The sequence below is a fragment of the Actinia tenebrosa genome, unplaced genomic scaffold (assembly GCF_029948245.1).
Source record: "Actinia tenebrosa isolate PJP-AT-01 unplaced genomic scaffold, QUT_ActTen_1.0 PGA_scaffold14__42_contigs__length_11649687, whole genome shotgun sequence".
Lineage (NCBI taxonomy): Eukaryota > Metazoa > Cnidaria > Anthozoa > Actiniaria > Actiniidae > Actinia > Actinia tenebrosa.
Window position 1 is genome coordinate 3,554,108 of NW_028292574.1, and position 16,742 is coordinate 3,570,849.

At 38.9% G+C, this 16,742-nt stretch overlaps 2 protein-coding genes across 2 annotated transcripts; both read right to left on the reverse strand.

Moving 5' to 3' along the window:
• Nucleotides 1-152: 152 nt before the first annotated feature.
• Nucleotides 153-3,363, reverse strand: LOC116293884 (uncharacterized). The gene is made up of 2 exons (XM_031701381.2): nt 3,110-3,363; nt 153-3,013 (listed from the first exon to the last, which is right to left on the reverse strand). Exons 1-2 carry the CDS (start codon nt 3,282-3,284, stop codon nt 2,292-2,294), a joined length of 897 nt encoding a protein of 298 aa, XP_031557241.1. The 5' UTR covers nt 3,285-3,363; the 3' UTR covers nt 153-2,291.
• Nucleotides 3,364-7,049: 3,686 nt separating this feature from the next.
• Nucleotides 7,050-12,834, reverse strand: LOC116293890 (uncharacterized). The gene is made up of 6 exons (XM_031701385.2): nt 12,445-12,834; nt 10,715-10,877; nt 10,232-10,364; nt 10,069-10,116; nt 9,312-9,467; nt 7,050-8,729 (listed from the first exon to the last, which is right to left on the reverse strand). The coding sequence occupies exons 1-6, from the start codon at nt 12,471-12,473 to the stop codon at nt 8,575-8,577; spliced, it is 684 nt and encodes a 227-aa protein (XP_031557245.1). The 5' UTR covers nt 12,474-12,834; the 3' UTR covers nt 7,050-8,574.
• Nucleotides 12,835-16,742: the final 3,908 nt, after the last annotated feature.

Below are 16,742 nucleotides of genomic sequence, written 5' to 3' on the forward strand. Positions count from 1 at the left end.
TCCAGAGTAGAATCGCTGAAAACCATACCCTGTTTGGCAGCACGTACCTGTATAGGGAAGATAGGGGAGTACCCCCCCCCCCCCCCCCCCCCCAGGCATGTTACATGAATTACCATACTACTAAAGCCTCATAATCAAGGCTAAACTTCCACTTCCCATGTCTTTGATAGGATCAGGGTTTTGGGCTCAGATGTCAGGGGAGTGAGTGTGTTATTCTGGCATTGGTTGGGATGTGCTGCTGAAATCTCTGTTGACATCCATATAAAACAAGAAAATCTTTAAATTACATTCCCATAAAACAAACACTAATTTCAATGACAATTTCTTGAGTAAATTACAGATCAGGTCAAAAAACATTTGAACAAAATGTGCTTCGAAATTTGTTTAAGAAAAACAAAGATCCTATTGAAGACTTGAAGATGCTGAGTAGTGCACTTTTATCTGAGATTAACAACACTATTTTTGATATTGACACACAGGGGTGGTAAAAGGTGACTAATCACCCCCTTTTGCTCAACTTTCTCAATATATCATTAGGAACAGTCACCATCCCCCCTCCCCTTCCTAGAATTTCTGTTAAAACCTTCGTAATGGTCACCCCCTTCTAAAATTCCTGGATTCACCCCTGAAGCATCAACATATCAAATCCTATGCTTATATATGAGAGTACAACCCCTCCCCCTAGCATTTTGAGCTGAAGAAGACATTCCATAAAAAACTCATAATTTATATAACAAATAAACAGCTTTTTCCATGCTCTGTCTGGTAATAAAGCATCAGGAAGTATGTAAACAAGAAAGAAGTGTGGAGAGAAGCATGAGCCATGGCCAGACTTTTCTCTCCAATAGATGATATTAAAATGTTTAAAGCCTTTTAGTGCAGGTTTGATGGATAGATAGATGATTATTATTTCAAAAGTGGTCCATTAGCAAGAAACTCAAAAAGGAGGATACCAATAATACATGAAGTTAACTAATGCACTGAAAGAGAGATATGAGTAAAGAAACAAAATAACATTAAATCATTAATATCATCAAAGTGATTGAATGATGATAATATGAGACAATACTGGTAACTGGGTTTGTGATCCCTAAGTAATGCACTTGTCATCGGCTTCCACGAGGGGGGGGGACCCCTAGCTAGACTCGGGGAAATGTGTGGAAAGTGGGGACTTAGCCTTAAATCCTTGCCCCAGTACCTGGGGGAATAGTGGTAGATAGATAAAATGTTCTGAAACCCCCTGGAAGCATTAGAGTTCTTTGTAAAGAGCTGTTTTCAATAAGGTATTGGACTCTAAAGGTCTAAAAAGGCAAACGGAGGTATAAACATTGTTTTTTGTTTGAGTTTTATTTTGACTGATTTTATGGCATTGGGGTTGCTGTGTTAACCTACACCGCTCGTAAACTGAAAACTAGTTGTGCACAAAATGGCGGATACTGAAGGTCAAGTTACTGTAACTGTAGCGACACGTCAACTGTAGCAGCAAGTGGAAGCTTGAGATAGATGCTGATTTAGTATTTCAGTAAGAGTTTCAGAAAGTTAAGATATTATCAAATGCTCTATTTGCTATACATGTTACTAAGATCTTGTCTCCAATTTGTTTTATAGATTTAGTGTGTGCACTCTACTGTTTTGTGTTACTTTCGTGATCTGTTATTTCAACTCCATAACAATTTTGCCCCAGGGGCTGGTGGAATATAGGGGTATTTTCTAAGAACCTTGCCCCATATCTGGGGAAATACAGATAGCTTTCCTCTAGTCTCAAAGCCCGGGGGGGTACTCCAATATATGGACTATACGGGGATGATCCGCTAAACAGGTTATGGTTTTTCGAGCTTCTTGTCATAAACAGGGTATGCAATTTCACTCAAGTTCCAAGTTCTTCCTGAGCTTCCTGTCATATTCAGGGTTTCTACTTTCGTATTGACCGAAACTGGTTATTATGGTCGTAAAAAAAACGATACGCGAGATGACATGATAATTGAAACAGGAACTCAGTGCAATTAATTATATCTTTTGTCATGAACAGGGTCTACAAATTTGTTTTTTTTTTTTTGTCATAAACAGGGTGCCCCTTTCAGAATCCCAGCGGAACACCCCTACCCAAATTCTGGCGGAGTACCCCCCCGGGTCTCAAAGCAAAGTCCCCACATTTGCCCGGGGTCCCCCCCTCGTGGAAGCTGATGACAAGTGCATAAGTCCTCCTATATCCATCAATAAAATAAGTAATAATTGATATAGTTCATTACTATTTAATTATTATATATGTAAAATGCACTTTCTCAAGTATGCTAACATGTACTTCCTGGCAATCCTGTGATTGGACAAGCTTGTACTGATTGGGGTGTATCCTTTACATATTGAGTCTCATAAAGAACCTGTTGAATTTTCAATTTTGTCAAGTCTTTTATTCTTGGATTTGTTATATTCATCAATGTCAATCCAACATGATGAGCAAATACCATATCTGGGTTTCCTGACATAAGCTCTGTGATTGAAACTCCTTGATTCTTCTGTTCTTTTTGTGTTTCAGTTTTTGATGATCTTTGTAACTTGGCAATAACATTTTCTAAATCTCCCCCAGATTTCTTCCTCTTTTCTGTCTTTTTAGACACTGGCCTATTATCCTGTTTATGCTCACTTGATACAGAATTCATTCTTTTATCTTCTTTTCTTTCTTCTTTTTCATCATCAACTGAAGTTAAAGAAGCAAGTAAATTTGATTCATCCCAAGAATCATCACGATCGTTACTATCATCTTCACCATTATGTAAGACGTACACCTGGTCTCCACTGTCGTCTCTAATACACTGTTCATCTAAGCAAGTTTTAGTATTAGGTCTAGGATTACAGTTATCTCGCAAAAAGCTCAGTGGCTTAAAAAAAAGCCACCTTGAAGTGTATCCCTTAGCTGGATCTGTCTCATCTCCATTCGTTTGCGCCTTCTTTTCTTTCCATAGTTCTTTGCCATAATATGTTCGTAAATTTGTCATCTTTTTTCGAATTTCTGGAACTAAAAGATAAATCAATTTTATAAATCGCTATAAGAAAGTAACTGATACTCGGGAAAAAACCAAGTAAAAAATTATACATGAACTGGTATACTTACTTGGTATTTTGAGCGTGTCGCTTATTCTATCCAACGCTTCGATTCTTTTGTCGCGCTTGAAATAGTCGGCACATCGTGTATTATACAAAACTTCTTCGTTATCCCACAAAGCGATTAATATCTCGATCTCTCGAGAGCTCCAAGGATATCTCTCCTTATGTAAAGAATCTGACATATTTAGAAGTTTAAAGCCTTCTTTCCAATTTTCTCTAGCAAGAATAACGATATCTCTTCGAAACTCAAGTCGAACCAGAACGTCGAGCCAAATCGTACACGTGACTTGAGCGATTCTAGGGAACCCGAAAAGCACCATGGGACGACTACAAAATTTGTTGCTACCATTTCTTTTTAATTTTCTAGTTTGTATGAATCGTTGTTTGCAAATTACTTTAGTCCTAATTATGCACTAGTAGAGAATATGTGGACCGCATAGCACTTATGAAATACATGAAGATATAGAAATATAGATAAGTTATAGTGCTTATAGCGAGGTCGGAAATTAATTTTTCCGAATTTAATTCCAAGGGCTTTTGCCCGGAATAACCTCGTTCCCAAGCACTATAACTTATCTATATTTCTATATCTTTATGCACTAGTAGTGCGAAAGCTCAGTAAAAATGAAAAGACTTGGTAGTAACAAAGCTAAACAAATTCTATATAGTAATCATGGTACCCACGTACGACAAAATTCTAGACTAATTTTGGCCCAGTTTGGTCAGAAAATTGTTGGGCCACCTGTGGTAGATTTTGCAGTTGTGTCCGAGAATGCCTTGTACTTCTCCGGCATTTTAAACGTTTGGTACTGTTGCTAAATGCAAGTTCCCCACTGTGCCATGCTTTCCCGAAACATCTGAGAAGTGATTCTTGTATCAAGTTCTCCGACTTCAGATATTCATAACCTCAGAACCTTCGGTATTTTGCTCGCCATTCACTATACAGGAGAAAACCTTGAAGTATTATTGTCCAAAGTTTGATAGAAGAGAGCACATGTAATGAAAAAACACGTTTGAATTCTGAATAAAATTCTTTTGAACCATAACTACATTAGTGATTTGTCGTAAACTGAAATGACAACGCACGGGCATTACATTGGTTTCAAGACGGATTTTTTCGTTGAATCTTGCCTTATATATGATAAACGGGTAATCGTATTCAGCCGAGTAAAATTGAGGATTAATTTCACGAGCGTTTTCAAAGTTTTGAAATTGCACGAGTCGCGAATAAACCTATACAAATCTTTATTGTACGAGAGCAAAATAATTAACCTCTCAGTTGCCTAACTTATGGCCCTAGAAAACAAAAAGTAAAAACTATAATAATTGAAAAATATATAAGAAACTATACGATATAAAAATGAAAAAAATTAAAAAACAACAAGGCAGAAAACTCTGGTGGACATAATAGAAATTAGTATAATAATATTTACCTAGTGATCGACACATTTACATGCAGAGAAGGTCTTCAAGTTGAGCTGCAGAGTTTAATTTGTCCAGGAAAAGAGAACGTACTGACGTTTTAGAGAAGGAGGAACAAAAGAGACATTGGTAGGTCGTAAGGTTGACAAAGTTTGCTTTAGATCAGGATGCAAAAAATTGAAAAGGATAGAAGCAGAATAATGAAAGCGTCTAAGACCACTCTTTGTGAGAGCTTTAGAATAAGAAGATAAGTCGTGCAAATTTGATTTTGTCTAATATTTGGGTGTGTGGGACTTTAAAAACTGTTCCGCCTTCCTTGATAAAAGGAGAATTTTCTCATCCTAATAACATCGTAGGGATCGGGTTCACAGTTTCAGGAAGGAGTAGATCAGTGCAGTTGCCCCAGAAAGAAGAGTAGTAAGTTAGGTGGGTGTAGATGCAAGAAAAGTGGGTCCAGTTCTGGACTAGGCATTTGCGGGCAAGATTTTGCGCGCGCTATAGGAAAACACATACAAAACTTTGAAATTATGTTAACGAAGGAATACTTTGAAGTTAACCGCCAACCGGTTGGCTCAGTTGGTACGTTGAGCATCGGACTTTCGTGGTTCTTTCGTGGTTCGAGTCCCGGCCGGACCAACACTCAGAGTCTTAAAATAACTGAGGAGAAAGTGCTGCCTTTGTAATTACGTCTGCAAATGGTTACACTTTCAAGTGGCTCGGATGACCACTTTAAATGGCGGTCCCCTCTCTCCACACTCATAATTACTAACCAACATCGGAGGGACGAAAAAGAACCACTGAGGACGTAAAGAAACCCTGGCAGTGACCACCCTCAGTGCCTACACTTCATACTAACCATCTCTCATGCTTGTAAATTGCATAAAAGCAATCTGTCAATCACTTCTCAATGTAAAGCGCCTTTGATTATATTCAGGCGCTATATGAATTCATAAATCATAAATCATAAATCATAAATAAATCAAGTTTGGTTTAATCAGAGAGCACAGGAACTTTTAAACAATACAACTCACTTAAAACAACATCTTTTCTTCTGTGGTTTTAAAAATGGGCCTATAACTCTATAGTTTCCAAAGGTTTGTTATAAACAATGACCGAAAATCCCTCTCAAGTACGCGCCTGCAATATTCTCACTGAATAAATTAGCGCGGAACAGTATAAATTAACCCGAAACACGTGCTTCGTCGCATTACCTCGCAAGACATCGGAAGGGCAAGTTCGCCCACCCCCCTCCCCTGGTGACGGTGGCGTACCTCTTTCCCCTTGCTGTTTACCTCATCACGTCGCGGATCTTGCCCCAAACTTAATTACTGCTGACGTGACAATGGTATTCAGTGAGTATATAGTACTATTTATGAAAGCACTCGAGCATCTCGAAAACCGTCTAATCCAATCCAAACTTATTCGGATCGGAGATTTTTATTTATTTATTTATTTTGCTTTTTATTTTATATCTATTTAAAAATATAAATATAAATATTACTCGTTAATAATAAATCAAAATATTTAAAGAAAAAAATAGTTTTAATATCAGATACTTTAAAAACTTCAAAACTTTTAACTTATTACTTGCATCAGAGCGAGGAATAGTAGGCATTTGTTAACTTTTTACTTTTAGCTTTTCTGTTTTGAAATCCTACCTGGGAACAGTACTAGTTCTTATTCCAGTTGATTTCTCTGCTATTATATATTACTTTCAATGTCATTACTGCCAATCCCCAAGTTCTTTATACCTCTTTTATTTCTTTTATGAAATACAAAGTTAATGAATGACGAAACTGCGCGCGCGTGCTGTGTGCTCTCATCTCATAAAGCACGCGCTCCCAACCAATCAGAACGCGAGATTTAGAACAGTTATTTCATAATAACACATATAAACCTACATAATAGTCATGACTTTCAATAAAAAAAGGTTCACGATATCATAATGTAATAATGAAGAAATAGACGCGTAGCGGAGTGCTTCTGGACACTTCTCGAGTGTTCTGCCAACCCCCAAGGTTGAGATCCCCAAAGATATCACAATATAATAATACCATGATCACCTCGGGATCCATTGTTTTTGGAGGGACGTTTAATCACTAACATCCCTCCCTCATGAATGACATGAAGGAAATTTAGAAACTAAAAATCCCTCATCCATATGAATGAGGAACGATTACTTACTAATCGTCCCTGATCCATATGAATGAGGGATATTTAGAAACTAAATATCCCTCATGTTATTCATGAGAGGTTGTCCCTCATGTAACATAATCATCGGGACACCGAGTGTGAGGATGTATACCACCCTGCCACAGGCTTTATTCAATGTGGGATAGAGAAATTGATCTTAGAGTCGGATTCTACACGCTAGGACAAACTTTGCGCATGCGTTATAATGGACTAAAATTATCAACTTGTTACAATCTAATGTTTTACACAAATGTTAATTTTCTCGGTGCAAGGGCAGCCTTCACGCATGCGCAAAGCCATTTTGAAACAAAAAGCAAGAAGTTAACGTTTATTCAACCACTTTATTGATTTTTCACACGTCTTATTTAGAACTGATTGTAATAATAAATGTTTAATTTTTCCAATTGAACGTTACTTGTTGATATTAATGTTTATGCTAAAATTGGCTAAATTCGCTCCTTGCATATTAATGCCACCCAAATTAATTGCTGTCGGTCCGATTTCTTCCACCTCTTTACAAGCTTCCACGAGCAAAAATTTATTCCTTAATTTATATGTTTTCTGTGTTGACAAAGAGACATTCCAATGAGAGTTCTTAAAAAAAAATTATTGTGTCATTGAAGCAGTTTTAAGAAAACATTTTAGGTTTTAATTAGCATTTTGCTAACCAAACACTCTCTTACTTGTGCTTCCAAGAGTAATCATTCAGTCAAAGTTCTTTAAACAATGAATTTTGATTTAGTAGGCTATAATTAAGTAGGCCTTAGTATGCTACCAATTTCCCAAATATTTTGCCAATGTTTACACGGATAAAACAAAAACATGAGGTACAAAGTTTAATATCTCCCTTGAGACGATAAATCAGATAGATTGATCAGACATTTTGCGGCCTACGGCCTCGGGCCTTCCACTAAACCTCCCTCGGCTTCGGGGACATTTAATCACTAACATCCCTCATTGCCATGGTATTACTTATAATAATAAAGAAATAGAAAACGCGCGCGCGTGCTGTGTGCTGTCATAAAGCACACGGGGGCTGGCAGAACACGAGAGAAGTGTTAGAAGAAGCACGACGCGTAGCGGAGTGCTTCTGGACACTTCTCGATTGTTCTGCCAACCCCCAAGGTTTACGATATCATAATGTAATAATGAAGAAATAGAAAACGAGTGTTTCTCGAGCGTTCTGCCAACCCCCAAGTGCTTTATGACTGCACACAGCACAGCAAGTAAGTTTTTTATTTCTTTTATAAAATACAAATTACACTAATAGATAGGAATGACGCAACGGAAAGTGCGCGCGCGTGCAATGTGCTCTCATAAAGCACGCGCTCCAAACCAATCAGAACGCGACATTCATAACAGTTATTTTATAATTCTCTGTATAATATTTTGTATGTTTAAAGAAGGGGAAAGCAGCGAGTCGTAAAGGGTGGGGTCCTGACCCCTTCCCTTGGTCCGCCCTTGAGTCGTTAGACAGAAGCATTCTGAATTCGTTGAAGTTTATATTGTGGAAGGCTGTTTCCGTAATCCAACCTACACGATATAAATGCCTGAACTAATAAGGTCTATAGAGCGTTTTCGCTCACGTGCGAAGGCAGCCATAAACGATAGAAACTTTCTGCACAGTATTTGCATAAAAATAGAGTTCAATTCCCGGAGAACAGAAAATGTATTGTTTTGGTACCCCATAATGGCCGCTGTGACGTCACGTGAAAACGCTCTATTGAACACTGACGAAGGCGACGATTAACGCAACGAAGCTTTTAGCAGTTTTATTTAGCGTAATATATTCCAGTCATTAGGTTATAAAGTAAATATACCGTGCTTTAAAGTCTCAACATGCATCCACAAAGTATATCATGCCATTGTTTTTAATACTATTGTAAGTGACAAGAACCATTTAGAATGCCCATTGAATATTTCAGCTGCAGATGCTCTTGATTTTGCTAACTGTCTTCTTTGTGGAAGCTTATGAACTTCAAGAACAATGCTCTTTCCAGTAGGATTAATGCCTTAAAGCAATCAAAGCGACACTCAATTCAAATTACATGATAACAATAATAACAACAACAATAATAATAATGATAATAATAATAATAATGATAATAAAAATAATAATAATAATGATGGGGTCATTATTGTTGTCAGATTAAAAACAAGATCCTTCCACGTTACGAAATTATGCAAATTAATTCCAAGCTTTTTCAATTATATGCGTTGTCCAAGTTTTCTCTAACAATTCTTTGGCAATAAATCAACTGTCAAGAGAAAGAAGAATAAACAAAACAAAAAGAATGTTTCACTATGAAAACAGATAACAGATAGAGATAGTGCACTACCTCTATGTTCTGACCTGCATGTGAAACAAGCTCTTCAAATGCAAGTACTTTCCTCATTTATAGATGTAGCTACAAAGAGAGCACCTAAAGTTACATATTGAGGCCACGTGCTTAAGATCCAAAGACCCTATCTGAGTGTTGGCCTTGCTGAGAATTAAACCAACGACCTCCCGCAACACATGCATGAGCGAGCCGGGTAGCGGTTAAACACCAATTTACAGTACAAGGTATCTAATATACATATTGATGACTTACTCCGGCAGTGTTCATCTGTTCCAGGTTTAATTGCCGGTCCTCCTGCTGCAGAGGAAACGAATCCCTCTGGACATCTGCAGCTGTAGCTACCAGGAAAGCTACCAATTATGCACTGTGTCCTGTGGGGGCATTTATTCTGGAGCTCGCATGCGCTTCCTGTTTTAAGTATCGTTTAAAAAAGGAAGAGTAATTCAGGCGTCAAGGTAATTATAACTTTTAATTATCCAAATTTGAACCTTGTAGCCTCGGTTGAATGCTTTGTATTTCGCACGATCACACACGAAACATTCGTTAGGGTTAGGGGAAGTTAGTGCTAAGGTGAGATTTTCTATGGTAAATTAGGGTTTGCAAGGTTTGTTAGGTTTAGAGTAAGGTTTGTTAGGGCTAGGTTTATCTGTTTTGATAACGTTATGGTAAGTTAGGCTAGGTTATGGTTCGCGGTTAAGGTTATATTTAGGCGAGATAGTGTGAGTTTAACTAAACGTTCGTCAGGGTTAGGTTTGGGTAAGGGTAAGGGTAAGGTTCGTTTGGGTTAATGTGAGATTTGCCATCAGACTGATAACGGTGGAATATGTCTTCAGACATGTAATGTTGATGAATTTTCATTTATTGCTGTCTAGATACTGGAGTTATTATGCACTTTCCTTGTTAAAATCATCTAATGCATAGACAAAAACAAGACAAAAAGGATTGAGAAATTCTGAATTCAATTTGTGACAAAAGCAAATTATGAGTCATGAGGGTTGAGTATACTTGCCGTGTGTTCGTAGCGTCTTCAAAGTAAAGAATAAAGTACCTTTGATAGCTGTTAAGATGAATATTGGATCATAAGAATTAGGAAATACATTTGTTAGGGTGCTGCTAGGTGCGCAGTTATGTTTGGATATGTAAAGAAGACGAAATCTGTTTTTATAACTTACGGCCGACTCCATATAACTCTATGCCCATACAAGGGCGCTTATTGTAAGATAACGGGTTGAAGGAAACGTATCTGTAGGCTGTATCGAGACCAATAAACAATTCTGAAGCTAACCTGCCACTGCGCTGAAATATCTTTAAAAAAAGAAAGAGAAGAACAATGTCGCATGTAGTACTTACTTCACCCGCACGAAACCCAACGTGATAAATACCGGCATTACGATGTTGCTCATGTCCTCACTCAAGAGAAAATGAACATTTTCTCTTGCCGCATTTTAATAAATCCCGGAGTGCGCTATATGTAAAACTTGACTATTTCACAATATAAAGAAAAGATATATAGTATGGTAATTGAACTGAGTGGAGTGCAATTTGGTCTGAAATCAAACGCGCGATTTGTAATTGCAAGTTTGATTTCAAACCAAATTACTTTCCACTCAGTTTAATTACCAATATTTAAAAAGATAATTGTGTTTGATACTTACATCACTCCCGCCTGGACCAGAAATGAACTTCCATTTCCTGCCGTCAATTGAGACTGACATCTTAAAAGTCGTAACCCATTGCTCTTCTCCTTGGAGGTGCCCCTGTACTGCGACAGAACAAATGAAGTAAAGACCACCAAGATCTACTTGAAACCTCGAGGTACTAAAAAAGAAGAAGAATACTGATTATAAGTAATAGCATGACTTGAGGTACGGCGTTGCGACACAAGTTGCATGCAGCATTGCGGCGTGTAACCTACGAGACAAGTTGCAGCAGTCGTTGCGAGAAGTAGAATTCGTTTCTACTTTTGGCAACGATTGTGTCTCCGTTGCACCGTGTAGACACTCCTGCAACTTGTGTCGCAACGCCGTTGTGAGACAAGTTGCAGAGAAAATTGCTCCGTGCTATCGCGCTTTAGACCTCCCGAGGCTTGAGGGGACATTTAATCACTACAGACTCAAAATGTCATACTATTACTTTGTAATATTACAATAGACCCGTTTCGAATTCCAAATCACCGCTGTGTTTCTTGATTACAGACTCATTTGCACAGGATTAGCCTCGAGTTTGTGCAGAATATTCACGTGTTCCAGTCAAGGTCCGTCGAGTTTCAAAGTGTTTGTATTGTTGAAGTTGTGCATTGTTTACTTTACTGTTGAATTTGGTTTCTTTGTTGAACCATTGCAATATCCAAAAAAGACGGATTAAAAAACTCAGAACTGACTTGGTATTTATACCTAACGGCGCTTTGTTTGTACGAAATCATATTCACGGCTTGTAAAAAAATGAAAAGACAGTTAAAATCCTACAATTCCTAGTGAAAAATATACTTATATTGTATTGCGTAAATAAATGTCCACAACGCTGTATTGAATGTGTGTCGTATTTTATTGTCTGCACCAAAACGCTAATGAAAACGTTAATGAACCCACGCAAACATATTCATGATTGTCAAATTCAATGCTAAATTTCTTAATGAAGGTTCCATCGCACTATTGAGACTCCGTTCGCCTTATTGTATGCCTGTTCGCTCTAATGACAATGCTTCTTCGCTTTAATGAATATTCCTTTGCGGTTAATGAACAGCAAAAGGTGTACTTGACTAATGTTTGTCTCTGACTTAAAATTTTGAAACAATTTCCCAAACGTTTCAATCCGCGAACACGGATATTCTTCAGTGTGCCATTTGTATTTTGGGCCGCATATTCAAAAATGTTCGTACCAGCGCGCGCGCTAGAGTCCTAGAGTACGAGAGTTCTATATATTTCTGGAAGCTTGATAAGTCGTTCTTAGACTTAGTATCGTTCATCGAGTACCAAGCTTCCAGAAATAGTCTTTGGTAGTTACAGCTCTCATCACTGTCTGTGATTTTGGCATTTCGAAAATTAATTCCATGCCCGTTCCATTTGAGTTCTCAGCTACTTTGGAAGATGGAGCGTTATTGCAAACGGCTCTCTTGTGTTCTCTTTAGGCTCTTTCTTTCTAGATCCATTTTAGATCGGTATAGTTTGAATAGATCCGAGATCGATCCAAGCTAAGTTTTCGAGAAACCTCACACTTTCTATAAACGACCATAGACCTTTAAAAAGGTAGTCTTACCAAAACAAGGTTCCAAAATGTCTAAGGGTTTGGAAACTATATTAAACTATCGCAGATTTAGTTCCACTCGTCTCTTCTTCCTTTTCATATTACGCTATTCTTCCGTCAATTTTCCTCGGCATATTCATACTTGCTTTTAGTTGACATTCGAAGTTTCATCACGTTTTGACGTCATTCATAGAGTAGACCGTGTGGATGGTGCTAGTGAGATGCGATCATACACAGAATATACACATCCATTGTGTATACACTTATTTTTAAGAGTTAATTACCGAAAACGGAGGCAATAAGCCATATACAGTCAATTCAAAAAATGTTGTCGTCGACCAACTCAAGCCTACGCGACTGGACCGAAAGGAACTCTGGGTAGCAATCATTGAAGCCGAGTTGACTCCATAATTTTATCTGACTAGTTATGCCTGGTTTAAAGCACGAACCTTCGTAGGCGTGCGGAAATGTTGAAGGAGACTTTTTTCAGTGCCTTCATATTTTCGGGATTGTGAACTGAATCACAACTACTTTGTTTTTCTTTCCTTAAACCCAAGAAGACATGCATTTAATAGATTTTTTACTCGCCATTATTATCTTTGCTACTAGCGGGAACAATTAATTCAGAACGAATATTTAACCGCTTCAGTGATTTTTACCCATATTCCTTTCGGTCCAGTAGCGTAGGCTCGGAACCGGTCGACGACAACGTTTTTTGAATTGACTGTACATCCCGAGAGCAACAGGCCCGAGGGATGTATAGGCTTATTGCCGACGTTCGAGGTAATTAAGTATTTTATTTATCAATTGAGGTTTTCTATCAAATGTTGCTCATTATAAATGCGAAGTCTATATATATAGTTATTAACCGGGTTAATAACTATATATTGACCTCGCATTTATAATGAGGGTTATAACAAAAATAAAGCCTAGTGAATAACAAAGAAAACCGTGTCAATAAGCCTTTTCATAGTTTAAGAATAGAATCCACTGCGCATGCGATTTTATCCCGAATTTCTCACCTTCTTTTGTTTAATTAAGAACAAAAGAAGGTTTAGACAAAACAAGGTGAGAAATTCGGGATAAAATCGCATGCGCAGTGGAATCGATTCTTAAACTATGAAAAGGCTTATTAAGAAATAAAATAAAGTTAGTCACTTGAAAAGCTACAAAGCTGAGACCGGCAAGGATTATGGGTAGATACATTTTACATGTTTCAACCGCTTGATAACTGTTGATGGACTTGAGATCTTCTACCAGTTACAAGTTGACCTCCTTCGAGCATCCTCAGCTGCAGCAGTTTGTGTCAAAAGCTTTCCTTGTTGGATATAAAACATCTCCCATGATTTTCAGTGATCACAGCTTTCTAGGTTTTTGGACTAACTTTATTGAAATAAGTACATATAGACATAATAGACACCAGATAGTCAATAGACATCCTATGTGTATAGCAGATAATCTTTGAAACACGTCAAATTTACTATGATGCACGTTCCGTTCAGTTTTACTAAATGCATCCCACATGGAAAGGAGTGAGTACGCGTTCAAAGCCATTAGCGTCATCAATAATATTTTTGAGTTTGCTGGTCATAGCAAGAGGTTAATCATCTACGGTCTAGGGGCCGACTAACCTCTCCCTCAGGCTTCTGCCGAGCTTCCTGATCAGTCTATATATCTCCGGATAGCGGTGTCGGGGTCGAAATCTCCGGCGTAGCCGTAAATGCTTCGCGCTGGCATACGACGGTTTAGCACACGATGTCTGGAAGTATGGTCCTTTCTCAATGAATAAAAAAGTAAAAATCCCAAAATCATGTTTCCATAGCAGATAATCTTTGAAATAGATCAAATTGACTATGATGCACGTTCTGTTTAGTTTTGCTAAACACATCCCACATGGAAAGGAGTGAGTGGCTTTAACGTATACCCACTCTTTTTCATCTTAAATGGACCTAGTGTGAACGAGCCCTTAGTAGTATAGGGAATGGGGGTTCCAGCGCAATCTCAACACGGGCAAGACCCGTGTCAAAAATCCACCTACGGAAACAACCCACTCCAAGTGTGGTTGGGGGCAACAGCGCAAATATGTTAGTCTATATATGGAGTGCGAAGATTGTAAGAGAACTTTTAAGAAAGAAGCGGATTTGAAAAAGCATTTGAAAATGAAGACGAAGTGTATGAGCAGTTATGATTGTGGATGTGGTAAGAAGTTTGAGACTAAGGTTAAATTGTTTTGGCATTGTCAGGACTGTGAGTACGACTACGACGACTTAAAAAGTGCTTGGTATTAGGTATAAAATATTTCCTATTATATAGATGGAATCCCAAAGCAACTTCAGCACGGTGTCAATACCCGGTAACGGTGAGATTGACGTTAGACAGTTTTGGCGTCAGTCAGAAAGGAAGGTTAAAAGGACTCTCCGAAAAGGTATAGAAGAATTAGGAGCCCTGAAAGCGAGCATAATGGTAGAAGTAAGTTTGTCAAAAGACGAGGTAATGACGACAGCAATGTTGCGATCAAAGTCGTTAGTGATATTAGAATCCACGAATCTGGATAGGTCACTCAGTGAAGCCTTAGAAGCAATAATGGAGTCGCTGTCTAACTACACGAAAGAAGGATCGGGTTGGACAGTAGAGGAGGTTGAAGGAATAGAGATAAGTATAGCCAGGTACGTACCCATACGAGGGGGGAGTTACGTACCGCTACCAACGTGGGTAGAAAGGAAGAAGGCTATTGTAAACGTGAAGAATGAAGACAATCGATGCTTTATGTGGGCAATCAGGTCTGCACTGTATCCAGCAGAGAAGGATCCCTGTAGGACAAGTAAGTATCCCACAGATGATTTAGAGTGGGATGGTGTGGAATTTCCCATGCAGTTGATAGACATCCCCATATTTGAGGAAATAAACGATCTAGCAATTAACGTTTACGGAGTCAGAGAGCAGACGATAGTACCGTTAGTTCTGTCAAAAAGTAAAGGAGAGCGCGTACATTTATTCTACCACGGCGGACACTACTCATGGGTTAAACACATTAGCAGACTATTCTACAGACATACTAAGCACAAAGGCAAAAAGTACTTCTGTGACTGCTGCTTGCTGTCATTTACATCCTTAAATACCCTAAAGAAACACGATGAGATCTGCCGCGGAGTCGAAGAAGTGGCGCAACGGATCCAGATGCCCACCAACAAAGAGCTTTCATACGCAGACCATCAAAAGCAGATGCAAGTGCCTTACGTGATATATGCAGACTTCGAAGCGTTGATAACTAAGGAAGAGCAGAAACGTGGCGCCACGAATAAGGTAGGATTACACGAGATCTGCTCCTTTGGTTACATAGTAGTCAGATCAGACGGTAAAGCAAACCCTCCTGTGATTTACCGAGGTAAGAACGCAGCTAATGAGTTTCTAGAAGCATTGCGAGAAGAGGAGGGGGAGATTAGAGAACAATTAAGACGTCCAAAGAAGATGGAATTTACCAAAGAGAACCAGGAGGCTTTTAACAAGGCAAAAAAATGCCACATTTGCCAACATACGCTTCTTCAGTTTGGAAGACGAGCCAAGAAAGCGTGGGATGAAGATGGAAAGTATCTAGGAGAAGCTCATTTTAAATGCGGGAAGTATGCTAAGAAAGGTGAGAAGCCGGGAAAGCCCTCCACGCACTGCATTCACTGCCACAAAGCATTTGTTGAGGATTTCTATGTGGATAAGGTTAGGGATCACTGCCACATCACGGGTAAATACAGAGGAGCGGCTCATTGGAAATGCAATATAAACTTCAAAGTAAATCCAGACATGGAGATTCCGGTGTTCTTTCACAACCTCCGCGGTTACGACTCCCATTTGCTACTACAAGGAACAGACGGCTCCGACGTCAAATGCATACCCAACAACAAAGAGCGCTACATGTCCGTAACTGTGGGTAAGCTAAAGTTCTTAGATTCGCAGCAGTTTATGGCGGACTCCTTAGCAAACCTCGTAAAGTATAACACCAACTTTCCCATTTCCAGTCAATACGGCGCGGAAAGGAAAGGAGTCTACCCATACGAATACATGGACTCCTGGGATCGATTCAAAGAACCCCTACCACCCAAAGATCGCTTCTACAGCACCCTAAACGAGTCTGGTATAAAGGATGAGGAGTACCAGCATGCGTTAGACGTGTGGGAAAAGTACTCCTGTGAGAACATGGGTGACTACCACGACATCTACCTAAGGTCTGACGTAGTGCTGCTTGCAGATGTTTTCCAAAGCTTCAGAAAGATGGCTATGGAATATTACGGATTGGATCCCGCTAATTTCTACACGGCTCCTGGGCTCAGCTGGAGTGCTTTGTTAAAGAAGACAAATGCGCAGTTGGATCTCCTAACGGAGTACGACATGTATCGGTTTATGGAAGACGGTATTCGTGGCGGCGTATGCGGACCCAGCCGACGTTAC